Source organism: Heterocephalus glaber, unplaced genomic scaffold (assembly GCF_053883595.1).
Source record: "Heterocephalus glaber isolate CG9 unplaced genomic scaffold, H.glaber_assembly_v1.0 deba00000122, whole genome shotgun sequence".
In the NCBI taxonomy this organism is placed as follows: domain Eukaryota; kingdom Metazoa; phylum Chordata; class Mammalia; order Rodentia; family Bathyergidae; genus Heterocephalus; species Heterocephalus glaber.
In genome coordinates, this window is record NW_028258138.1 from 88262821 (window position 1) to 88288229 (window position 25409).

At 48.8% G+C, this 25409-nt stretch overlaps 1 protein-coding gene across 3 annotated transcripts; it reads right to left on the bottom strand.

Annotated features, from left to right (window-relative positions):
- Positions 1–2399: 2399 nt before the first annotated feature.
- Positions 2400–18084, bottom strand: Afg2b (AAA ATPase AFG2B). Of its 3 annotated transcripts, none has more exons than XM_021261591.2 (8): positions 16878–18084; positions 15145–15330; positions 10782–10940; positions 8216–8425; positions 7258–7450; positions 6056–6186; positions 4952–5205; positions 2400–3187 (listed from the first exon to the last, which is right to left on the bottom strand). In XM_021261591.2, exons 1-7 carry the CDS (start codon positions 17973–17975, stop codon positions 4996–4998), a joined length of 2187 nt encoding a protein of 728 aa, XP_021117250.1. In that variant the 5' UTR covers positions 17976–18084; the 3' UTR covers positions 2400–3187; positions 4952–4995. The 3 variants fall into 3 exon arrangements, with proteins under 3 accessions (XP_021117250.1, XP_021117244.1, XP_004835526.1); XM_021261585.2 differs by having other exon boundaries at positions 5080–5205; positions 6056–6144; positions 16878–18082; XM_004835469.3 differs by having other exon boundaries at positions 5080–5205; positions 16878–18081.
- Between the last annotated feature and the right edge of the window lie 7325 nt (positions 18085–25409).

Genomic DNA, 25409 nt, shown 5'->3' on the forward strand with positions numbered 1-25409 from the left:
GGCGCGCGGTCCCCGGCTCTCGGGCGCCCCCTGCAGGACGCCCGCGGCGCTGCCCTCCCGGCTGGGGGCCAAGGTCTGGGGGGCAGAAAATCCAGCCTTCTAAAGGGGTCGGAGAGAGGGGCCGCGGAACCGGGCTCGGGCAGGCTCCAGGGGCGGCAGGTGGGAGAACTGCGCCCCCTCATTAAAGGCTCCCAGTGCGCGCGCGGCCGTAAGGAAAGCGTAGCGCTCCTTGCGGAGGACTCCCAGGGACTCCTGGTTTTTTTCCATCAAAAAAGGTCAAGGTAGAAGGAGAAGGCACAGAGCATCAACTGAGGTTTCCAGGCCGGGTCTAAGCCGGGCGTGGTGGCGCACGCCTGGAATCCCAGCACCAGAGAGGCTCAGGCAGGAGGCTCCGCTGGAGTTTGAGGCTAGACTGGACTACACAGCGAGACCCTGTCTCAAAAGCAAAACAACAGGCTGGCGGAGTCTTCGGGTCCATCCTCTCTCCTGTAAGTCAGCGGCCTGCCTCACAGTCCGCTTTGGAAATAACTTCAAGTTTCCTGGGAATGGCCACGCATAGCTCGGTCCCAGTTCCGTCCTAGGTCCAGGTGTGGACTGGACGAGAGCCCAGCCCGCCCACTTAACTGCGATTCAGCTACTTCCTCCCCTTTGGGGTCTTAGGTGTCCGAAGAATGGGCTCGAACTAAAGTCGGGGAGTCAGGGTCCCCCAGCCGGGGCCTCTGCTCATTCGCTGCGTGCACTGTGTGCAGATGTTTTCCGTAAGGTAAGTGCGGCTGTCGGGCCGCCTGTCTCTGCTAAGGTGCAGCGAGGGATGCGTTGATTAGAGCTGTTGATGACACAACAGAGAAAAACCCTCACCAGTTCTCCCCGGGTGAGCTATGCAGTCAGAAAAGCACCGAAAGGCTTCTGCAGGATTTTAAAGGCTGCTTTTGTCAGGAGGTCCACTGTTTAAAAAGTCTGGTTATCAAAGACAAGTTGTTTTTAGGAAGGAAGAAGGGGGACAGAAGGAATGAAGGGGAGCAGAAAAGAGACGTAGGAAAGAGGAGGAAATCTTACAGGAAGAAATCAGGACTTAAACCAAGTAGCCACTGCCCACTAACGACAGACTCAGAGACCTGCCCGTCAGCATCGCATTTCAGAGTGCAAGGTGTGTTTCCGTGGGAAAGGCACTTCCGGGATGGGGCACAGTGGAATTTTAAAGAAGACACAAGTCCCTTTGTGAGGTGCTTTACAATTTGGGCCCATAAATAACCCCAACCCAGGGCACAACCTGGTGCCAAAGACGAGGGGTTAATTCCGAGCACATGGATGAAAGGCTGGGCACTTACTTGATCTTGCAAATAAACCAGCTGCAAAGGACATTTTGAGGGAATTGGGTTAACCCAATTAGCACCCAGACACAGGTAATACTAAAGGAACCCAGCTGCTCAAGAGCTGCTTTTGTTGTTGTTGTTGTTATACTTTTTTAAAAAAAATGTTTTTGAGGGCTGGGGATTTAGCTCAGTGGTGCTGCCACCTGGCTTGCAAGCACAAGGTCCCAAGTTCAATCCCCAGTACCAAAAAAAAAAAAGAATAAAAAAGTAGTGCTCTTAAAAATAACATTATTTTTGGCATGAGGAATCGAACTCAGGGCCTTGTGCTTACCAGGCAGGCGCTGTGCGGCTGAGCTACATCCCTGGCCAAAAATAACATCTAAACAACAAAAAAACCCATTTTAACCAGAGTAGTGGTGTGCACCTGTAATTCCAGCACTTGGGAGGCTGAAGCAGGAGGATCATTGCAAGTCTGGGGCCGGTCTGGGGTATACAGTGAGTTGAAGGCCAGACTGTAGCAAGACTGTCTCAGATGGACAGACAAGCAAGCAACAGGTACGGAACAAGGTTAGAATTCTAGTAAGATTTTAAGGGTTTCCCTAGGACTCAAATGGCAGGGTGTTAGACTAAGCTTACTTAAATCGGATTTTACGCCTATGAACCAAGCAAGTCTTTCCCCAAATCCCATCTCCAGTTAGAAATGGAAACTTTCCAAGGGCTCCGTGCAGTTTCTGTAACATTCCACACTGAGATCATCTCGAATTCTTCCTCAAGCCCTCCCGGCCTGTGACCTTCGCTGGGTGACCTGCCTGCTGCCACCCCCTGCTGGCTGTCACGTCCCACTGACCTCCCAGCAACCCACAGCACCCGGAGTGAATGCCCAGCGCTTGGCAAGGTGTGGTCTATACACCTCCGGGCCCAGTTTATTCTGTGAAATAACTGGTCTCATTCTCCGGGGCCAGGACTGAGAAGCTAAAGGTGTGGCGTGTTGATCCCAGCCTGGACCCTGGGATGAGAAAACACTGGGACATTGGGCATTACTGGGACAACGGCTGGAATTCATTGGACAAGATTAAAATGCCATCATCAATGTTAATTTCCCCGAATCGGTGACTGCACTGTGGCAAACACAATCTTTATTGGCAGGAAAGACAGACCTAGGGGACAGAGGACACGATGCAGAGACAGTCACGCACCACCTGGTGTTTCGGTCAGCTCGGTGAGCATGCACACTGCCACGCTCACAGTGACAGAACACCTGACCTGATTCTCAGGCCGCGCGTCCGACCACTATGTGATGCACAGCTGTTTTCTGTTCTCAGATTGTTAAGAAACTACTGCATGTGGTGGGGAGAGAGAGCAAACAGGGCAAAATGTTAACAACTGGTGAATCCCAGTTAGCTTAGAAGAGTTCTTTGTAATATTCTTGCAACTTTTCTGTAGCTATGAAATTATTTCAAGGTTACAAAAAAGCAATCAACAAAACCTAGTTACCCTTACAAAATCAATAAACACACATTCTTCTTCCCATGACGGCATTTTACATGCCTTTTAGATAAGATGAGCCTTGGCTCATCAGGCACAGGTTTTATTTACTTTTTTTAATTTACAGAAAATACAAACACAACCTCTCAAAGTGTAAAGTTATAATTCATACACAAGTCCACCTTTCGATCAGCAGTAATGACTGAAAAACCACATAACCCTTAAATATCTTCCAAGGTAGCAAGTCCTTCCTTCTTAAATAAGTTTTCGTACAGAGCCAAGTCCACGTGCTGCAGGGACGGCTTCGCAGTGCCGAGCGATCGCAGGAAGTGCTCCTGACGCACCGCGGCTGCTTCCAGCCCGTCCTCCTGCAGGGCTAGCAGGGCTGCCTGTGGGAGACAAGCACAGGACGGTCACTGCCGCGGTTTGACAATGAACAATCACGGTGATACTTTGAGATCTGGGTGCAAAACCTTGTCTCACGTCAGAGGCTTCCAAGATCCATGATCACTGAAAATATTAAGCTAAAAAGTTACATCAAGTGACTGAAAATCCACTTAGTAGACCAGAATTTTCCTACGTGAAAACTCTAGCCTCCCACGGAAAAAAACGAAAGCAGAGTAATGTATACAAGGTGTGATGGAGAAATACGGTAAGTGCTTAAATTTTAAAAACCTTATTACACATTACCAGGAATCTCCTTCAAAGTACTCCCTCCCTTTGTACACACTAATCCTATCGTTTTTTGCCACTGTCTGAAGCAGTTCTGTCTTTTGTCTTTGTTGCACTGTCCCGGCTACCTCAATGCCTGAATCACACTGACTGTAAACGTTCGTCTTGTGGTCGTTTTGACTTCGGGGAAGAGCCAGAAGTCTCAGTGCCAGACGCCATGCACAGGTGGACGAGGACACAGTATCATTGTTTTCCAGCTGTCTTTCTGCTGGACGGTGCTCGGCAGCAGCATTCACTGTATTTTTTACCACAAGCTGTAATGACGCTCAGGAAAGGGCTCCAGAACTGCTCCAGGAAGTGGCAAGCACAATGGCGTGCGTATGTTTAGCATGAGAGGAAGTGTGTATTATTTAAACACACGTTGCAGTTTCTGATCAGCCCATTTACATTGTGAGGCCACATGGATCTTTTAAAAAAGGAGAGAAACCTTCTGGAGCTTGGAGCGGGGAAGTTTTAGACAACATTCATCATCCATCCCAGAGGAAAAGATCAAACTTGCATTTTGACCCAGCAGTTTTGATTGTAGCTGTGCACATTTATGAAACACTCACAACTGCCTATGTACACCAGCAGACATGTGTAAGACTGTTCACAGCAGCGTATCCATAACAGCGGCAAAGTGGAAACACAAACGTTCACTAACTGGAGAATGGAGAAACAAACGTGGGCCGTACAGCAGAAATCTCACTACGGCTTCACACAAGGCACAGACGAATTTCCAACACAATCTGTGGTCTGTCTGCAGCGAGCTCGGCAGCATGGCTGGGTGTGGGGTGTGGGCAGAAGATGACTCTGTGGGCTGGAAATGTCCTCTTTTCTGACTCAGTGGTGGTTACAAAACTGTGATCACTTTACATTACTTCAGTGACTGTGACCTAGACTGGGGCCTTTCTCTGAATGCTGTATTAGTAAAAGCCCACAGAGCTGGGGATGTAGCTCAGTGGCACTGTACCTGCCTCGCAAGAGGAAGGTCCTGAGTTCGATCCCAGAAGGCTAAAAACCTACCGTGGCTTCTTCTCCCCTCAAAATACAACCTAAACGCCTTCCATGGCGGACAAGGACCCTGTGAGCTGGCTTCTGCTCCCTTCTCCACCTGGAGGGGCAATAACTCTGCCCTGCCCGCCAAGGCCCTGCACTTCACTCTGATGCGAACAGCCCCTTGCCCCTCGCTGACTCCCAGTCAAGTCTGGGTCTCAGTTTGCGCCTCCACAGGCAGGCAGCCTTCTCACCGGCTGCGTCCAGACTGGTCATTCCCACTTCCCACAGCCAGCGCCCTAATCCTCTTGGCTCACTGCATCTTCTTTCTTTTCACAACTAGAGACAGCGCCTCACTGAGCTGCTTGGGCCGGGGCGGAACTCTGGGCCCTGCCTCAGTGGTGGGACAAGGGGGCCAGCACTGGCGGGGCACCCTCAGCTCTCACCTCGCTGTCCCTGTCCCCATCCCCAAGGGACTGGCGCAAGTCTCCTAGTAAACTCGATGGAGTAGAGAAGACTCAAGGGCACGGAGAGCTGCCTGGAAGCACAGGTTCTTCACTGGTAATGAACTTACTTCTCTGCACAGGTTTCTAAGGTCAGCTCCAGAGAAGAGGTGCGTTTCCGCTGCGAGGCTTTCTAAGGAAACGTCAGGCGCTATGGGCATGTTCTTTGTGCAGACTTTTAAAATAGAAAGCCTGCCCTGGAACAGAACAGGAAACAACACAGTGATAACCTTGGAACATTTACATTTGATACAATGATGTATTAAAACATTTTATTTATTTATTTATTTATTTTTTTGGTACCGGAGATCGAACTCGGGTCCTTGCACTTTCGAGGCAGGTGGCAAAACCGCTGAGCTAAATCCCTGGCCCCAAAACATTTTAAATTTGAGTTTTCTATCACAGTACAGAACAAGTGTAAGTGTGTGTGAGTGTGTGTGTGTGTGTGTATACACACAAACATATTTGGGACTCAAAGTAAAAAATTACTTCTTGATTCTGAAAGGTAAGAAATTTAAGCCAATGGTAAATTAATAGTAAATTAAGCCATTTATCATATGGTAATGGTAAAATACTAAGATCATGAAAAACTTTTAAGACTTTTATCATTAATTTTTAGTCTCCAACAAAAGGCACAGCTCTTTAAGAGAAAGATGAACCTCTCCTCTGAGCATAGAAAGTGCTGCTGGACTGGTTTCAGCAGCAAGCGCAGAGTATCAGGTAGAATTTGAAATGATCGCAGACATTGAAATGTTTCTAATCCCTTGAAAAGGTGAAGCTTCCCCCTCTGCGGCCATCCCTGCTGGCCCTGCTGGGCCTGGGTCCCGGGACAGTGGGCTAAGGCTCCGAAACCCAGATCGCTCTCTGCTCTGGGAACCAGGGGAGCCCCGATCCTCTCCAAAGCCTGCTTTGCTCCCCTGAAGCCCTAAGGCCCCTCCAGCCCGCTGGAGGTTGTGCCGGCCACAGGCGGACACCGGGTCTCTTCCTTACTGCCAGGTGTCACGAAGGGCCCCAGGCCCCAGGGCATGGCAGCGGGGTGGGAGGCACCTTCTGATCCGGAGGGGGGATGTAGACGATCCTGTCCAGCCTCCCTGGGCGCAGCAAGGCGTCATCTAGCACATCCGGCCTGTTTGTTGCTGCAACAATCATAACATTTCGATTCAAAACTTCTTGAAATTCTGAAGGAAAACAAACAACATAAAGTAATGCCAGTAACTGTTGATGGAAATTTTTTCAAGTTCCACATCAGAAGGTTGGATTGTTTCTAAGTAGGGTGGCCTTTCCTTGGGGCTGGGGCACTCACCCCCCCCCCCCATGCAGGGCACCCCTACAGCTGTGTGTGCAGAGCGGCTTGTCCTGAGGCCTCCAGGAACAACTGCAACCCATGGGGCCGCACGAAGCCAGCGGGGGACCTGCGGGGGACACTCGGGGCCCTGAGTCCTGCCTGCAGCCTTCCCGAGGCCTCTACATTTACTTCTCTTTCCAGAGGCAGAAATAATGACGATCAACCTGAGCTTTAGCTAGCAAATCCTGGAGGAAAATAAGAAAGGTTTAAAAGGAGATGGGCAGGGCCATATGCACTAAGCAATAAGACCAGTTAGTGAACTGAGGGATCAGAGAGGTCTTTCGGGGTTCGATTCCTCCAAGTAGCGAGTCCAACTCTCACACGCCTCTGACAGAGGCGGGGAGATGCCTGCCCCACGAGAGGCTCAGGCCGGCCCCAGGGGTCCCTTCTAATTCCAGTGTGAAATGTTCCTAACCAGCCATTACAACGCTCCTGCCATGGAACAACTTTTAAAACTCAAAACAAGTAAGAACAAGAGATGAAGAGGAGAGAAATGATCGCCAGGGATAATTAAAGCAAACCGAGCTCTGGAGGAGAGACCTGGACATGAGGAAGAGGCCGCCAGGGCAGCTGCACCTGCGTCACCACCACATGGCAGCTCTCCAGGTGACCAGCAGCGGGACATGACCAACCACACTGGAACACTAACTTGTCTTACACAAGAACTTTTGGAAAAGGATGAAAAGTGGTTATCTAGAATATAAACATTACAATCAACTCCTTTTTCCATTAGTAAGTCAAATTCTATTTCCCATTCTTAGGAAAAATAAAGCCCATGTTCACACACGTGACACAATTCATGGTGACATGTATTTCAGCCTTCCTGGACCCCTGAGGAAAAGCAGCAGTGCGTGGGGCTGTGCGTGGCCAGCGGGTGTCCGGGTGCTCGGGCTCCGGCTCCTACCCTGCTGATCCGATCCACTTCCTCGTCTCTCCTCAGCCCGCAGGCCCACGCCATCCAGCTCGGTCAGGAGGACAGCGAGCACCCGCTCCTGGACATCACACCCTGCTCTGCCGCCCAAGCGCGAGCCCACGATGGAGTCGATTTCGTCCAAAAACACGATTGCCGGCGTGCTCGCTCTCGCTTGTCGAAATACCTTTTGTTACAGAAAAATATCAGAAAGCTCATGCTCACTCAGCTTAGACGCATGGCGGCGAGTCCTCTACAGTGTGGTTTATGATTTTCAAACTAGAAAAAGGAAGATTCTGCGTGCTCGAAAACTGGGCAATGAAGAAATAAAAAGGAATAATTGAGTATTATGTAGTTCAATCACATTTTCCAGGGATATTTAAAATGAAATTTCAAAAGCAATAATGTTAAATTTAAAAAGCAGGGTAAAGCTGTAGATAGATAAAACTTGACCTCTATTTTGTTAAAAAAAAAAAAAAGACAACAGAAATTCACCAAAATGTTAACAGGTAGAGATTATGAAAGGTCCCTTATTTACTTATTTATTCATGTGTGTGTGTGAGTGAGACAGGTTCTGGCTGTGTAGCCCAGACTGGCCTGGAACTTCCAGTGATCCTCCTGCCTCAGCCTCCTGGGTGCTGGGGTCACAGCCATGCACCACCACACCGGCTTTGTAAGGTCTCTTATTTAAACTTCCCCGTATTTTCTAAATAAACGTATGTAACTTTTCTCACAGAAAACATTAGTCTTCCTTTTCAAAAAAGGCTTATCTATGAGGCATGCAATGAAGAGTCCGGGGATTTAGCTCAGTGGTTCTGTTGCCTGCCTCGCAAGTGCAAGGACCCGAGTTCGATCCCCACTATGAAAGAAAGAAAAGAAAGAAAAAGAAAGAAAGAAAGAAAGTAAGTAAGTAAGTCCAAAGCAAGCATAAACACACAGGAGACCAACAAACCTGAGCCAAGACCTTTTCTGAATCACCAACGAAAGGCGAGAAGAGCTCCGCTCCGCTCAGCGAGATGAAGGCGCAGCAGCAGCTGGTGGCCAGGGCCCGCACCAGGGTGGTCTTGGCGCAGCCGGGCGGCCCGTGCAGCAAGAGGCCGTGGGGAGGCGTCAGGCCCATGCGGGCGAAGGCCTGTGGGAACCTGAGGGGCCACTCGATGCTCTGTGTGGAGACAGAAGGGTCCTGAGGACAGGAGCCCCAGTGGTGCAGCCAGGTCCTCCCTCACCTGGGGTCCAGGGCGGACCCCAAGTCCAGCGCCCTGCACCCCGCCCACTGTCAGAGCCCTCGCAGCGCCCTGCCCCAGCACCTGCTGTGTCCCCACAGGGGCCCTCCTGATCCTCTCTGCCCGGGAGTCCCAGGGTCTCCGTGGGGCTCCTCTGCACGCCACTCTCCGTTCTGCTGTCCTTCCCCGATCACTAGCCTCCTAGTGCCACTCTGCGCTACCACCCGTCTTCTACTTTTACTTTTCTTTTTGTCTTTTGAGACAGGGCCTCACTATGTAGCCCAGGCTGTCCTTGAACTCTGTATGTAGCCCAGTCTGGCTCAAACTTGCAGCAATCCTCCTGCCTCAGCCTCCAGGGTGCGAGGATCACAGGTGACTACCAGCACACCCGGCCCACCTTTTACCGTGAGAGCACTTACTCATTTTGCTCATTTTCCCATGTTGGGTTAGTTGTTCTGCTCTTGCTAAATGGAAACAAAGTTCCCCTCTACACCCTCAGCACCCAGGGTGACAGCTACCCTAAGCAGGTACCAGACAAACACTAAGTGAAGGTGAATGAGTCCTGACTGCCTGGCTTTCCCGTTGTCCTTTCACAGATGCAGGCCCTCGGGCATGGAGTTCACCTGCCCGCTTCTTTCTGTGCCAGCAGCATGGAGACCGGGCCCAGGCAGTTTGACCTCCTCGCACTTGCTCTTCACTACTGCTGTAACCTCTATGGAAAGAGGCCCAGCACAGGCTCCACACACCCGCGTTAGGGACTCAGGCTCACAGGCCAACAAGCGGCCAGAAAACAGCACCTCCGGGGGAAGGAGCCCTACACTCGGGGCCTCAAGATCTCGTCAGCATGGGGGAGGCAGGCAGTGGCCTGCAAGGATTCAGTCTGTAGGCACCCAAAGGCTGCTGTGTCCGAGGCAATGCAGGGGTGCACACCGGAAGCACAGGACCCATGTGTCAGCAGGACTGAGTTCTGGCTGCGATCGCCAGGGAGCCCAGGGTGGGCACAGGGTGACTGCTGGGCTCCCGACACACAGCTGGGAGCCAGGTCTCCAGCAGGCGGGCAGCTCAGGGTGCTGAGGACAGAAGTTTCAGGGGATAGTGGGGCCTCAGCCGTGGAGAAGATCACAACTCAGACCGCGAAGGACACGCAGGGGCCTCCTGGGCAGCACTGGACAGGAGGGAAGCCCAACCACAGCCCAGGAAAGGAAGGCTCCTGAGGAAGAGGAGGCCGATTTCCCTCACACAGCCCAGGAGCAGTGAGTGAGGCAATGTGGACGAGCACCGCATTATCATGGAGCTCTGATCACTGAGCTACATATCTGGCCCAAGATGTATTCTTATAGTTGGTAATCATGGACCCGCGCTCACAGGCGGAGCTGGGAACCCTGGCCCCTCAGAGCAGGGTAGGATACAGGAGAACAGGATGGGACTGCGTCGGGCGCCCCTCGTCCTCCGTGAGAGCAGGACCCCGGGCCAGGCCAACCGCTCCTCAAACCCTGCACCTCCCGAGTTTAGGTCAGAGCTCAGGGGAAACTGAGGCCCAGCACTCGTATACAGGCACCCTGTAGACTCAGAATGGTTTATGTATTTTTTAACACTTTGGAGGGAGGGAAAAAAATCAAAACAGTAATAACAATAATAACAATGGGTAAAATTTATGATTTCCATGTCCATAAACAAACGTGATGACAATGACAGACATCCTTATCCACAAAGGCCTGGATACGAAATCTGAGGATGCCCAAATGTCTCAGGGAACAGCACTGGCTGGATGTGGCTCAGCGCTGCCTTGCGTGGCTTGGGGTTCAAGCCTCAGCACAAGGAAAAGGAAGGCATAGCACTGCACGTGGCTTCCGCGTGGCCTCCAACAGGGCAGCCATCCCAAGTCACTTGTGAGACGCTGTGCACACAGCTAGCCCTCCACCCCACTCGGCAGGTGATGAGAACAGCCTGTGTGTCCGCCGGGACGCAACCTCCTGACCCAGCGCCCCCCAAAGGGTCGCCGAGCGTCCCCTCTCCCCTGTCCACAGCTGCTCCCGACCACGGTCACAACGCTGCTCACTGGCTCCCTGCAGAAAAATCGGCCGACCCCAGTCCTAGATCATCAGCTCTTCACAGCGATAACCACAAACAGGGTGGAGATGGCACTGCCTGCAAAGCCATCCGGGACACAGAGGTCAGGGCTGCATGGGCGAGCTCCACGGAACACCAGATGCATTCCTGTTCTCATCACGAATGCACGGAATATTCGGCCCCATCCCACTGGCTGGAGCCCATCCCAAGGCCAATTACTGTTACCTGTTTCAGCTTCAGTTTTACGTCTTCAAGGCCACCGATCTCTTCCCAGTCAACAGGCCTGAGGTCCAGTAGCCCGATGGCACTTCGAAACGATGAAGGCTGGATCTTCTTAAACGCGTCGTGGAAGTCCGTTTCGTCAATGGTAGGACTGTCGTGGCGCTGAGGAAACATACCGCAAAAAGCAAGAAGAGACTTAGGTGGGCCTTTCTGTGCTATGCAAGCACAGTTCTTCTCTTTTTCAAATACTCTTTTGTATTTGTAAATCTATTTTGTCATCATAAAATATATTTATATACATGGTACCAAAAAAAAGAACATCTCCAATTCCCACTAGTGTTTATCATCAGCTGATGCCAACAGTTTATGTATTCTTCTAGCATGTTTTATGTCAGTAACATATGCACCCCTTCAGCAAGCTGAACTATACTATATACGTATATAATCTACACTTTTTTCATTTACCTTAGAAATGCTTCTAACGAATAGGTCAGTGTCAGACTTGTTATTAAAGCTGCAACTGAAAAGTCTACCTGCTCAGGTTTAGTATTTTCTATAATGATTTTCTCAAAGTGGCACTGCAGGGTTTGCGTATGAACATTTACAACTTTGGCAGCTATTACTAAGGCATTTTCCAAAGAAGCTGCGTCTGGTTATTTTCCTACAGTAACGCGGACCTGCTGCTCCACCCACCTCTCCATCACTGGACGTTACAAGCTTTTAGGCTTCAGCTCATGGGACAAGCAGCAATGGTACTCGCTAAGGTGTCAATTAAATTTCCTCAGTTCAGAGGGGGTGGAGGGAACGAAGGAGTCACTTAGAAGTCACTACTTTTGCAGCATTCACAGTAAAGGCTGTTTGGCAAGAGCAGGACACCACATCTGGGGAAGCAAAGGTTCGGTGAAGAGAGCTATCTGCACATCTCAAGGTCTCCTCGCATACTTCTCAGGGGCAAGAAGGAAAACAATGACACAGGGCAGAAACTGGACACGACCTCGCCCAGTTGGTCACAGTCAGCATCACCAATGAGGAGTCCCTGTCACCTTGTGCCTCCGAACAAGGTACTCTTAAGGACCCAACATTGCTTGCACGGTGTTCCCCAAAGGGGCAAAGACCCCGAATCTGGCCATTCTACAAAATACCCAACCCGCATCACTTACATCAATGTCATATGTTTCAGATTTAAAAAAAAAATATTCAAGATTTTTGCTAGGTGTGGTGGTGCAGGCCTATAATCCCAGCACTCAGGATGCTGAGGCAGGAGGATTGCCACAAGTTAAAGGCCAGTGTTGGCTACACAGAGTTCAAGGCCAGCCTGAACTACCCAGTAAGACCCTGTGTCTCCAAAAAGACAAGTGCTCAAGATTAAAAAGACGAAAGAAGTACAATCTATTATGGTGAATTAGATCCTGTTCAAGAGAAAAAAACGCCAAAGACATGGACAATCACCAAATGAGAGTATGAGCTACACATTTTCACAACACTTTGTATGGATGTTAAATGACTAACTGTGGTCATCTATGCACATCCTTGTTTATAGGGAACAGTAATATGTTAAGGGACAAAGGGCCATGATTTGTGTGACCCATTCTCAAATGGCTCTCCCAAAGCATAAAACATGTAGGCCGCTCGAGTGCCACACACAGAGGGAGGGGGAGACTTTGAGCAAGAATGAATGAGAGCAAATTTGATAAAATGTTAAAGATCGGTGAATCTGGACAAGGGATTTATTTATCAGGTTTTCTCTATAATGATGTACCTTCCTTAAGTTTTAAAATAAAGTTACAAAAAACAAAACCGAAAAGGAATACTTTTAAAAGAGATTAAGAAGGAAGATTTTTCACGGCTATTGGTATTCTTTTTCTTATCAACTCCTTGTCTCTACCTTGCTGTCTTTGTTGGTCTTATCCTACTGATTTGTAAGAGTTCTTTCTGTATTAAGGAAATTGGGCCAAAAGTATTTTCATTCCCAAAGTTGAAATTAGCAAAGCCTACCCTTTCTGCTGTAAGATTTTATGTGCGCTTAGAAAGGCCGCCTCCATTTGGAGATTTTATTTTGTAAGGAGTCTTCCTTATCTCCTTGATCAGTCTAGTGAAGTAAAGTTTTGGTTAATTAAAAACTCCTTACGTCTGTTTTGTCTATATTATACTAAGGAATCTGCCCTCTTACATCAAATTCTGAACATTTAGTTGTCCACAGATCCCCATTTTCAACAACAATCCATGTTCTTATATATTATGTTAGGTGGATACATAGAGAGCTGTCCTGGAAAGTATTTTCCAAAAATGTAAACAACTGTAATCTCTGGTAGGTGAAGTTTCAGGCAAATTTTACTTTTTTTGTAACTTTCCCTATCTTGTTTAATTTCTCACAAAGAACACTAGTACATAATTTTAAAAATACAGCCACGTGGACCAAGGATTTAGCTCAGTGGTGCTGTGCCTGCCTCGAAAGCTCAAAGTCCTGAGTTCAATACTTGGTACCACAAAAAAAAAAAAAAAAATACAACCACGATTGTTGCTAACAACGGGGATGGCATGTGAGTGACACATGGTTAAGTGACTCTGTCTCTATGCATGTATCACATACAACAGGGGGTGAAGCCTACACAGCAAGCTGTATGCACACTCCCTGTGTATCTGGCCCATCACTGACCGAAGCACTTCTTACTGGCCGGCAGTATTCCATGCTGGGCACCTGCACTCATCTTTAGGTGTAGCCAGCTCTCGTTTGAGAATCCCACTCCCAGCTCAGGATCCCTTAGTGTTCATCAGCTCACTGATTCTCACAGCTCTTTCAGGCGGGAGTGCATCCTTTCCCCTCCATGGTCTTAGGCTACATCTGTAACCCTTGAACAGGAATACTTCATGAAACGGTCAGCAACTCTCGCAGAGCCTTGTCTGGCTACCCCTCAGCTGCCCCATGGGGAACGAAGAAAAAGACAAGCCAGTACCTTCCCGGATGCCTCTGTCCCTTCTTCCTGTGTCTTTCTTCCTCGCACTTCCTGCACTCAGCCGTTGCCCTCGGGAACTACACTTAGGGCCCTCCAGAAGCAGCAGCAGCTGACTAGTCCACCTAAGCCAGAGGCGCGAGGTCAAATTCAGATCTTTCAAGGCACAGGGGACCCTAAACCCACACCTCAGCCTTTCCTTCAAAGGCCGCGTAGGCTCACACTTTTACCCGTGGACTTTATGAAAATGTCAAGCAGTTTGGGTTCTAAACCCACAAGACGACCTAGAATTTCACATAACTTCTCCCCATCTTTAGTGTAGGAGTAAAAATAAAGGAAGAGGAAGATATTTCAAGAAAATACCAAGCGTCAATCTTCTCCTGGTCCGCTAAGTTTACTTTCCCACAAGGTTCTTATTAACAATAAAGGGGAAGGGCCAGGGATTTAGCTCAGTGGTTTCGCCACCTGCTGCGCAAGCGCAAGGACCCGAGTTCAATCCCCGGCACCAAAAAAAATAAATAAATAAAATAAAGGGAAAAACAGTATCTTGGCAATGGAGAAATCTCAGATATACCATCGTATCCAAGAAAACAAAGTTAACTTTGGTAGAGCTGAGAGATACCACATGCTGCACAGTAGACAATGAGAAAACCCCAGGACCGTCTCCCTGCTATTCCTGCCCAAATGCACCCCCTGAATTGCATGAGGAAACATCAGTCAGACCCGACCGGAGGAACAGTCTACAGAATAACTGACTCAAGCTGTTACAAAGTTAAGCTCATGAAAGACTGAGGGACGGTCCCAGACTAAGGTCTACTTGGAGGAGGAAAAGCACAGTGTCAGTGTCAATTTCCTCAGCCTGATTATCATACTGTGGTTAAAGTTCTTGCATTTAGCAAATAAACACCTGAAGTTTTCAAGGTGAAGGGGCATCACGGCTGCAGTATATTCTTAAATTTCAGAAAAAAACATACACTCAAACACGTGATGAAAGGATGATAAACATAGTAAAATGTTGTATTTGGAGAACCTGGGTGAAAGACATAGAAATTCTTCATACCATTTTTGCAATTTTTGTCTAAGTCTGACGTTGCTTCAAAGTCTGAAATTTCTTCACAATAATAGAAAAACAAATAAACTGGTTCTTCTGAGGCCACACTGCCTTTGGTGGCTGCTCTGGGCTTCAGCACTAGGGGGCTGCTATGAGAGCATAGGCTGTCTAGACCTGAAAGGTTACCTTCTGCCGTAGTATTCTATTCATACAGAGTTGAGACATAAAAATACAGACAAGAAACAGCCGTGGAAGCTGCCACAGATTCCAAGAGCATGTGCTTACCACCTTTCTTGGAGCCCCGTACTAACGGCTACATGAACAGAAAGGTGAATTTGCAGTGGTCAGACAGCAGCCCTCCTACCTTCTCGTCTCGGAGGAGGGCGAGCACGGCAGCCTCCCTGCACAGCGCCGCCAGGTCGGCGCCCACGTAGCCCACAGTCATCTCCGCGAGCTCGTCCAGATCCACGCCCCTGGACACAGGCATCTTTGAGGTGATCACCTGCAGAATCGCCCTCCTTTGTCTCAGCGTGGGAGTCCCGATGATAACCTGTAAGAGAGCAAAGAGAGAAAAAGAAAAATTCAGGTTTACAGCTTCAAATATCTCTTTATCCTTACAGTCAGACTGGAATTTAGTGAACCTTTCTGGATCTAGTGCCTTGTATACCTCTACACATACCTTACATTTGGAATGTATGAAAACCCCAATTTTTCAGGGGCATGATAAGTGGCTGCAAAATCACATACATATATCATTTAACAAGTTTCTGATATTTTAGGGAACCTACCAGGTCCTAGGAGCCAGGAACAGAACAGTAAGACACACGGTTCAGGTCCCCACCCAGGTAGAGCACACGCAGGAGACAATTACTGGATGGTACAAGAAATTCACCCAAGCCCTGAACAGATTAAAATGTACAATTACCCTCTCTCTGTAGAATCTTACCACAAAATTCAAACATCACTTACTAAATTTCTTCCAAAACCAAAAATCAAATTAGGAAAATTATAAAACAGGACAGCTTTGAACACGCCATCTTCCACCAACCGAAGGAGCAATTGTGGGTACTTTCTCAGTGTAACCAATTAAACACTCTAAGGCAGAAGTCACAGCGAGAATGGCTACTATTATTTCGGCTCAAACTACAGCCAGCACCCACAGTTTTCTGTGCAGAGGAAGCATTACTGAACCACAGCTTGGTGGCCTGTTAACGCTGCAAACTGAGTCCTGGTTTAGCCACCGAGTGCTGAGATCCGGAGGGTTTTGGTGCCGCTGAAGAACCACCAATCCATCAACCACCGACTGGTTATTTGGAAGTCGCTGGTGACCGTTCTGCCCACACTTGGCTGCCTATGTTGCAATGCGCGGTTCAGTACGGCTCTACGTTCACTGCAGCTCCTGGCTCAGTCTGATCCACCGACTGCCTGTAACACTCTGCCTCCTTTGAATTCCAACCAATTCAGTTTAGGCATAAAGATCCCAAATTCCGTTTCAGGTTGCCTCTTGGTGTACATACCCCCCAAAACATGAGGAAAATGCACTGTCATGTCGTTGAGCTCATATCTGGCCGAATTTATGTGGCACATTTGGAAATAATGCTTTAAATTCCCTCTTACTGCATATTGTTAAGAACAATTTCCTGTTAGCTAATGTGAAGCTATGACTTTTGGTTTTAGGACAAATTCTTCAATTAGATACATTCGAGAGACAAGTGTACAACTGATTTGTGGGACAGTACGCTGGTGTCCTGATAAGAGGTGAGAAGATTAACACTTGCTTTGGCTTCGTTCTTCCTTTTAATTTCAACACTTCTTGAAGCTACTTCTACTTTAAATTCTCATTCATATCGAATAGGCTAGTAAAAGATCAGGGTCCCTCAAGGATTCACCCTACTGATAGTAGTTTATCTTCAGGACCTGCACAATAACCCTAGTTTCTAGACGCCACTCCACCTCTAGGGACAAACTTACTCTTGGAAAACAGAGGCCCGGTTGCCAGATCGTACGTGGGCACTGCGGTACAGAGCCCTGGCCCGGCCTCCTCGGTTCCCAAAGGGAAGATGCCCAGGGACATGGCCACCAGCTGGGCCCACTCACCTCGCGGTCGAACCTCCCGGGTCTGCGCAGCGCCGGGTCCAGTGCGTCGGGCCGGTTGGTGGTCGCCACCACCACCACGTCTTGGTGCCCGTCGAAGCCGTCCAGCAGCGTCAGCACCTGGGCCACGGCGCGGCTCTCGGAGAGGCGGTGCGGGCCGCCCCGCCGGGGACACAGCGAGTCCAGCTCGTCCAGGAGCAGCAGGCCGGGGCCGCGCGCAGCCAGCTCCCGCGCGCGCTCGAACACGCGCCGCACGCGCGCCTCTGTCTCCCCGGGCCGCGCGCCCTGCAGCGCCGCGCCGCCCACCGCCAGTAGCCGCGCGCCCACCTCCCGCGCCACGGCGCGCACCAGCCGTGTCTTCCCCACGCCAGGCGGCCCGGCCAGCAGCACCCCACGGGGCATGGCCAGACCCAGCGCCGCCAGGGCGCGCGGATAGCAAAGCGGCAGGCGCAGGAGCTCGCGCAGCGCGGCCGCCGCCTCCGCCAGGCCCCCCAGCGTCTCCTCGGCCGGCGGCTGCGCCTCCTCGGCCGGCGGCTCGGCGCCCAGGCCCACGCAGGTGCGCGCCGTGACCAGCCCGGCCGGCTCGGGGACCCCGCCCACGATGTGCACGGCGGCCAGCGGGCCCGGGGCGCCGGGCGGCGCGGCCAGCAGCAGGCCCTCGGACACCGGCCGGTTCCTCAGCAGCTCGCGCGCGGCCTCCAGCACCGCCGCGTCCCCCGGCGCGTCCGCGCGCTCCCGCAGCACCGGCCACACGGTCACGCGCCGCAGCGGCGGGCAGGGCACGGCGCGCAGGCAGCCCAGGCGCAGGCCGCCCCCGCCGGGCCCCGCCGCCAGCGCCAGCGCCGCCGCCGACCCGGGGCTCGCGCACTGTGCGTCCAGCTGCACGAAGCCGTCCGCCCCGTCCCGCCGCGGCCACGCGGTGCACAGGCAGGCGCCGCCGCCGCCGGGCAGCGACACCCGCACCGCCGAGCCCAAGTGCACGCCCAGGGTGCGGAAGGCGGCCGGGCCCAGGCGGCAGCGCTGCGTGCCCTGGTCCCTGTCATCGACGGGCAGCAGCTTTAAGAGCGGGCCCTCGGGGCAGGGGCCCGAGTCCGGGGTCATGGCGCGACGCCGGGAGGACGCCTGGGAAACCCGCAGGAATACCAGCGCGGGGAAGGCTGGAACTCCACACTACGGCCGGAAGCAGGCGCCGCGCACGCGCCCGGGGGTGGGACACGGGGTTGCTAGGAGCTGATTGAAGGTTGAAAGGGCCAATTGGGAAGCGAAACGACGGGGGCTCTCAGGTGGAGCTTCGCAGGCGTAGGGCGGTGGTGTGGACAGGTGTAGCGCAGCGTTAAACTACATTTACTAGGTTATTAAACGTGTGCTTGAAAACTAGGCCATCTCATAAGTTTGAGGCACACTAGTGTATTTGCTCTGATTCCTGATGGACTCCTATGGTCCTTCGGCAACAGCTTCGTCAGGACCTCTGCTTTCCCTGTGCCGGGTGTCACTGCTGGCGACGCAGCAGTGCTAGGTCCTGTCCTGTATTAGAGGTGACGCCTGGCTGCATTATTAACGCAACGGCCTGCTGGTCTTTTTCCACCCTGCTTTCTGCCTTTTCTTAAGAATTCTTCCCAATCAGGAAATTTATTTCCAGTCTTTTAATTCTCATCAAAAAGAACTACCGATATTCAAAGGCAAGAAAGGGAGCCTTGTTTTTTATAGCACTCACAGCTTCCCGCCTTCACTACAGCCCAAATTGTGAGGTAACAAAGTTGATATTGCCGGGCTTGGTGGCTCACACAAGGCTGGGCATGTAGCTCAGTGTGCAAACCTGGGTTCAGTCTCCACTACTGGGAAAAACAAATTGTGGATGGAATGCTAAATTGTGGTTGGGGGGGTTTCTTTCATGCAATGGAAAGTTCTCTCTTGGGCCAGGGATTTAGCTCAGTGGCACCGCGCCTGCCTCATAAGTGCAAGGTCCTGAGTTTGATCCCTGGTACCACACACACGGGAAAAAAAAAAAAAAAGTGGCCTTCAATGGATCAATGGAAAGTACTCTCGATCTGGGACCTTAAGACCCCTGCCACTGTCTCGCCATTGTTCGAGGCAGTCCGGCAGTTTCTTCCCCAATAAAGCCTTGCCCGGCTGCTTCTGTTTCGGCTCGTTTTCTTTCATTTTGGCGCCAAAACTCGAAAGTCGGGAAGGCAATGGTCGGGATTTCATGACGATCCCCCGCTGGTCGGAGTTGATTTGCCTCCCGCCCGGCTTTCCAGGACCCTGCCAGACGGGCACCCGGCCAGGGGCCTTCACCTTTGCCATGCTGACACATCCACACTGCATCCGCACCGGTCCCCAATCTCTGGTTGCTTCTGAAAAGAAATTGGGAAATACTGCATACGAATGCTGATCTTAAAGATGAACATGCTCATTAGCAGATGAAAGGCTCTGAGAAGCTCTGCAGGGGATACAAACACCTATAGAGGTTAGCAACATGATACCATTTTGGGATGGGGCAGCAGCAGCAAGCCACAGCTCCCAGTTAGCCACACTATCGGGAGGATAACAGAACGTGTATGGAGCTGACTCTGACAAGCTGTAGTGGTCCTGGATTCCCTGGAGACACAATCCTTTTCCATGCTGGGGTCCTTTGCAGCCAGGTGACAACAGTGGATACAAGTTGGTCTGCAGCCATGGATGTAGATGTCATGCCTCTTACCAAGGAGTTTCAAGGTACCGAACCAAAAATTATCCTGCTATTTTCCCTAGCTAAATAACCATAATACATGAAATACATTTGTCTTTATTGTATACAAAGCATTATTCTAAAATATATCTGCATTGATTATTGACTTATTCCAATTAATAGATAATTATAAATGTTTTAAAAAGACCTATGCCAATTCCTGGTCTTAGCCTATCTAAACTTACTGCAGACCGTATGAAGAACTTCTAGATGCTGCAGTGATTTATCTAATCTCTGCTGTACTTCCCCAGCTCTAGTACTGGAAAAAGTTAAAAAGTATTTAAAAAATAGCATACATAGCAGGAAGAGGTCCCCAAATGGGTAAGTCACACATTCCTATTTTCTTCTTTCTCTTATGAGTAAGTTTGCATTTTCTGAAATAAATCTCTTTTAAAAAAAACTGACTCCTGAAGATGTGAATAAAGTGCCAGTCAGGTGCCTGTACCTCAAGAAGTTTCTTTTGTCCCAGTTCTAAAAAGTTCTAAAGATTTAGGAAAGGAAAAGAAGGCTTAACAAGGACATGATAAGTATCTTAAATATGTAAAGGGCATCTATCTGTCTATCTATCTGTCTATCTCCAGGAAATGAAAGTTTAATGGGTGACCTAAGATCCTTTCTCATATTTTGAGCATGATTGTGGGGAAGGCAATAGCCATATGGCATCACCAAAACCAACACAGGGGAGTAAATACAAGGAGGAAAATAAAGTCAAATCAATCTTAGACTTTTCTGCATTGGTTTCAAACAGAGGTAGAGGCTGTGACATTAGGAATATGTTGTGCAGGAAGCTGCAGGTTGTTTTGGGTTGACCGGAAAGGTTGATTTTATAGGGTTCAGCTCGAGTCCTCTGACTTTGGCAGGAACGTCATCCCACGCTCTCACTAAACGATCCAGTCCTCACATTGGTTGCAAACAAAATCAACAAGGCCTTCAACTCTTACCCACTCATTTTCAGGGGAGCTATGTTTGTCTTTCCCAGTCAGCCAGTAAAATCCATTCTCTTCCTTTGGGTTAAATCATTTCCTCCACCACCACCACCACCACCACCACCATCACCATCACCATCACCATCACCATCATCATCATCATCATCACCATCATCATCATCATCATCATTTTGGTGGTGCTGGAAGCGAACCCAGGGCCTCACGTGTGCCAGCCGAGCACTCAATCCGCGAGCTACCTCTGCAGCCCTGCGCCTATCATTTATTTCACCATCTGCACATCCACATCCATCATACAGTTCACTGACACAGTCTTCTCGTGGAAGCCATTCTAACAGAAGTTGGTTATTTGCTTATTATATGACCCCACATTTGGTAATTCTTTTTCTCCTCTAACTTTGGTAAATTCTGTGACTTCAGTGCCAGTTAAAAGCACCCAGGTTGAGCCACCAGAGGGAGCCCAAAACCTATGGAGCATGAAGGTTGCACAGTTGTTAGCCCTGAAGTGTGGCTTCCACTAGATTTTCCCGGGATTCCCACCTATGTTTAGGAAACCATCTGTTGTCTCTATATAGTGTCTAAGTGTGTTCCAGTTGCTATAACAAAATAACCTAAGCGAGGTAGGCTATAAACAACAGAAATGTATTCCTTATACTTCTGAAGGCTGGAAAGTGAAGGTCAAGGTGCTGGCAGATCCAGGGTCTGGGGAGGGCTTTCTGGTTTGCAGACAGTGCCTCCTTGCTCTGTCCTTGCAGTGGAAGGGGGTTGCTAGCTCTCTTAGGCCTCTTTTGTAGGGCATTAATCTCAGTCATGTAGGCACCATCCTCATAGCTTAATTAGCTCATAGCTTAATTAGCTTAATTAGATTAATCCTCCTAATACCATCATTTTGAGGGGAGGATTTCAATGTAAGAACTTTGTTGTTGACACGAACATTCAGATTATTATAGATAGCTAAATTAGGTAAAAAATATTATAGGCAGTAGGACAGGGCTGGGCCCTTGAGGGAGTCAGTGCAGAAGATGAGAACACATCACACCTGTGGCTGCAGGCATGTCTGTCATAGGCTAGGCCCAAGATAAAGACAGACTGACCAGGCCTGTGTGCCTCCCCAAGGGATAAACAATAACTTGAGATTATACTATAATTGGTATCACCTGGTCCAATAAAGTCCAGATAGATATCAGTCACCCAGGTGGGTGACCAGGACATCCGGACCCATCCCTTCCCAAAATGCCTTTGTTCTTTCCAGGTACCCTTGCTATGTGACTCGCTTCCCCATTGGCTCAATATTAACGAAGTGGCTGTACCAGTACCCTTTTTTTTTTTTTTGGTACCGGGGATTGAACTCGGGTCCTTGCAATTGCACAACAGGTGGCGAAACCACTGAGCTACATCCCCGGCCCTGTACCTGTACTCTTATTGGTTGAATATAGCCTGACCCACATTGTACTCACGTCGTGATTTTGCTCTATAAAACATTTTTAGAGAAGGGGCCTCAGTGGCTCCCACTTTCAGGTCCCCTCCTTTCTCTCAGGAGCTATCTCAATAAATCTTTCCCACTCTTACCTCCATTGTTCCTTAGAACATTCTTCAATTTCGGGGGACAGAAACTCGGCTTATCTGACATCTAACAGGTTGAGAGTTACATTTTCCCCTGCATCAAGATCACAACAGTAACTTATTCTCACACGATTTCTGCATGCTTCAGCCCATGTAGAACTCAATTTCCAACTGAAAATTTAATTTCAGTATTAAATACAAAAATTAGACTCACTTCAAATCTCAAATTTAGTGGTGAATCAAAATCCAAGCAAATGGAATTCATTTTGCTATGGCCTAGACATCTCTAGCTTTGAAATTTTTCAAGTAGCTTTTGCTAAATAAAGTCTTCTGTGAGTTTTCCTAAAGAGATACAGGCCACAAAGTTTCTTTTGCTTTGCACTGCAACATTCAAAGTTACAATTCATCTAATATTAAATTAGCTATAAAATTCTTTTCTTTTTTTCTTTTGGGGACAAGCTCTGTCTATGTAGTGTGGGCTGACCTTGAACTCACTGTGTAGCTTAGGCTGGCCTTGAGCTCACAGCAATCCTGCCTCAGCCTCTCAAGTGCTGGGACTACAGGCATGGGCCACCACCCCCAGCAAAAAATTCTCCATTAGTAATATATCTAGAATTCAAAGGAAATAATTGATACCTGTTTCTTTTGTGCCTTCAGCATCAATAATAATAATAGCACACATATATTCAGTATATCACTACATGGAACATCCATGATTATAAAAAAGCTACAGAAAATAGTTCAGCTGATAGCATGAGTCATATGTAACAATGACTCTCATCTTTTCTATTTCTCTTCTCATGTTATGTTCAACACTAATATACTTGCACATTCGCAATGAGTATAAGTCGGAATAGTTAAATATAGAAATGCATTTAACCATACTAGAACGAGCGTGATTGCAAATGCTTTCCTCTCAGAATATTTATGCAAATGTATCAAGTAACTTATTTCCATTACCTAATATTCCAATACCTAATATGCCAAACAGATGTTCTTATTTTAAAGGACGTAATGGAAATCCTCCAGAATAAGATATGATTATAATTGTTCTTCAGAATTTTCTGTCTTTATTCTTTTTCACCTATCCAGGCTAGAGTAATCCTTATGAAGAAATAGAGTCCGGGCAAGAGGGAGTGAGATATATTTGCTGGACTGCAATCGATTTGCTGGCTCCAGCTCAGAGAACATCATTCTGGAAGTGTGTTCTCACAGACAGACAGGGTCTCACTGTGGTGTCCAGGCTGGCCCCATACTCCTGGGCTTGAGTGATCCTCCTGACTCAGTTTCCCAAGTAGCTGGGACTACAGCCACACACTCCCACACCTGGCTCATCATTTTTTCTAAAAGCTAACATTAAGTTAATTTTTCCTATGTTATTGGTTCATGCTATTAAACTGCTAACTACATTAATGTATTATTAGATGAATATGGTAGTAAACAACTGCAAGCCTGTTTTTGCCTTCTTAAATTGGTCTAGTATGGAAGTCAGACATCAGAGATGATGAGAATTGCTATGAAAGAGACAGAAATGAGCTATTTTAGATAAGTACTGAGGGTAGCGAAAGCCCCAGCATGTTTTCCTGCTATCATATGCTGCCCATTACTCAGCACAACTGTGTGTCTGAGAATCTTTCCCATACACCAGGCAGTTCTTGGGCAGATACCAGCTAGGTACCCTTTGATTTTGTTGTTTAGTTTTTGACATAGGGTCTCATTATGTAGTCCAGGCTGGATTTGAACTCACTAGGTAGCCAGGATGGCCTTGAACTGGCAGCAACCCTCCTGCCTCAGCCTCCTGAGTGCTGGGATCACAAGTGAATACCACCACACCCAGCTTAGGTATCCGTTAACACAATCCAGTTCTGACACTGTCCCCCGAAAGTGTCAGCTCCCACAGATCACGGGCTCATTCCCACAAGAGCAGCTCCTCTTCACACCCAGGTCTCAGGACTCAGGTTGCGACCCTCACTCTCACTGATCAGCTGTAATTCGGGTCCCTGACTCCCTTCTCAGGGTTATTAATGTGTTACATGGCTCACAGAACACTAACTCTTGCTAGGCATTCATAAAGGATGCAGAGGATGAAGGGACACAAAGGCGAGGTCCTAGGGGCTGGGGGAGAAGGGAGGAGCTCGAGGTGAGAGGGGGTGGCTGTGCCAATGGCCTGGGGTTGACTGTGCTCCCTGTGTTTAAGAAACCGAAAGAAGCCAGGCTGGGGGAACATGGCGTTGGCGTGTGTGTTTTTCTAACTGTGCCACATTCAGAGGGGTATTTTGTTATTCTGAGTAGGTAGGATGTTGTGTGAGGATAGAATTCTTCCACTTTACAGGAATCTAGTAGTGTGCTGGGGTGTAGTTGGTACCCAGTAAATACCTGTTGAGTCAGACTTGATTGAATGTGAAACTGAGCCAGGTGACTCATGTTGTAGGGTCAAGATCTGGTTCCGTCCAGACACATGAGGGGAGCCTGAGGTGCGCCTCAAAGGTAATCTTCCAGGAAAGTGTCCCCACTCCCAATAGGCTACTTCTATCATCCATTGCCTTCTTCTTTTGTTATGTTTTTGTTTGTTTGTTTTGTTGGTACCGGGGATTGAACTCGGGTCCTTGCTCTTGCAGGGGCAGGCAGTGAAACCACTGAGCTAAATCCCTGGCCCTTTTGTATATGGTTAAGTTTTTGTTAAACGAGTCTGTTAAAATTCAGGATCGCCTCCATGATCATTGCTAATGTTCAAATCCTTAAGGTTGAATGTGCCGTGCACTTGGAAACCCTTGTGCGACTAGTTTACCTAAACGCTCACCTTCCTCCCCTTCCTCATCCTATTTTTAAGTAGCTTATCATGTTAATTGGGCTCTTGCAACAGCCTCCTGGTTAAAGTGCATGCCTCTGGTCCCTCCTTGTATTGCTGAATTAATCCAGCCAAGAGAACCACTGTACTTTGGCCTGAGGATTATACCCAAGATATATTAGATCTGAGAAGTTAGTGTATCTTAGTGAACCCTGGAGCTCTCAAACAATCAAATATATCCAAGCATCGACCCAGTGTTTTACAAGATCTGATCTTAGGGACTGAGCCAGAAAGAAGATCTGCCTACAGGGATAAGAAAGACACAGCAACTCTAAGGAAAGTTAACAGACTGTACTTTCCTTGACCCCTTGAAAGTTACTAACTTTTCCTGACCTGGTTACCTCCTGTGAGTTTATGTCCCTGCTCTGGATTTCCACATAGTAACCATACCTCTTAGAGCAACGTTCCTCTGTCACCGCTGGGATATCCTTGTCTGTCTAAACTCTTTAAGG

Excerpts from the sequence above, each read along its gene's own strand:
- Afg2b (XM_004835469.3), bottom strand. The coding sequence starts at position 17,975 with ATGACCCCGGACTCGGGCCCCTGCCCCGAGGGCCCGCTCTTAAAGCTG. Across the intron at positions 6,187-7,257 it reads AAGTGGATCGGATCAGCAGG|AATTTCAAGAAGTTTTGAAT; the intron begins GTAGGAGCCGGA and ends GTTTTCCTTCAG. Across the intron at positions 5,206-6,055 it reads TCCCCCCTCCGGATCAGAAG|GGCAGGCTTTCTATTTTAAA; the intron begins GTGCCTCCCACC and ends GTTCTGTTCCAG.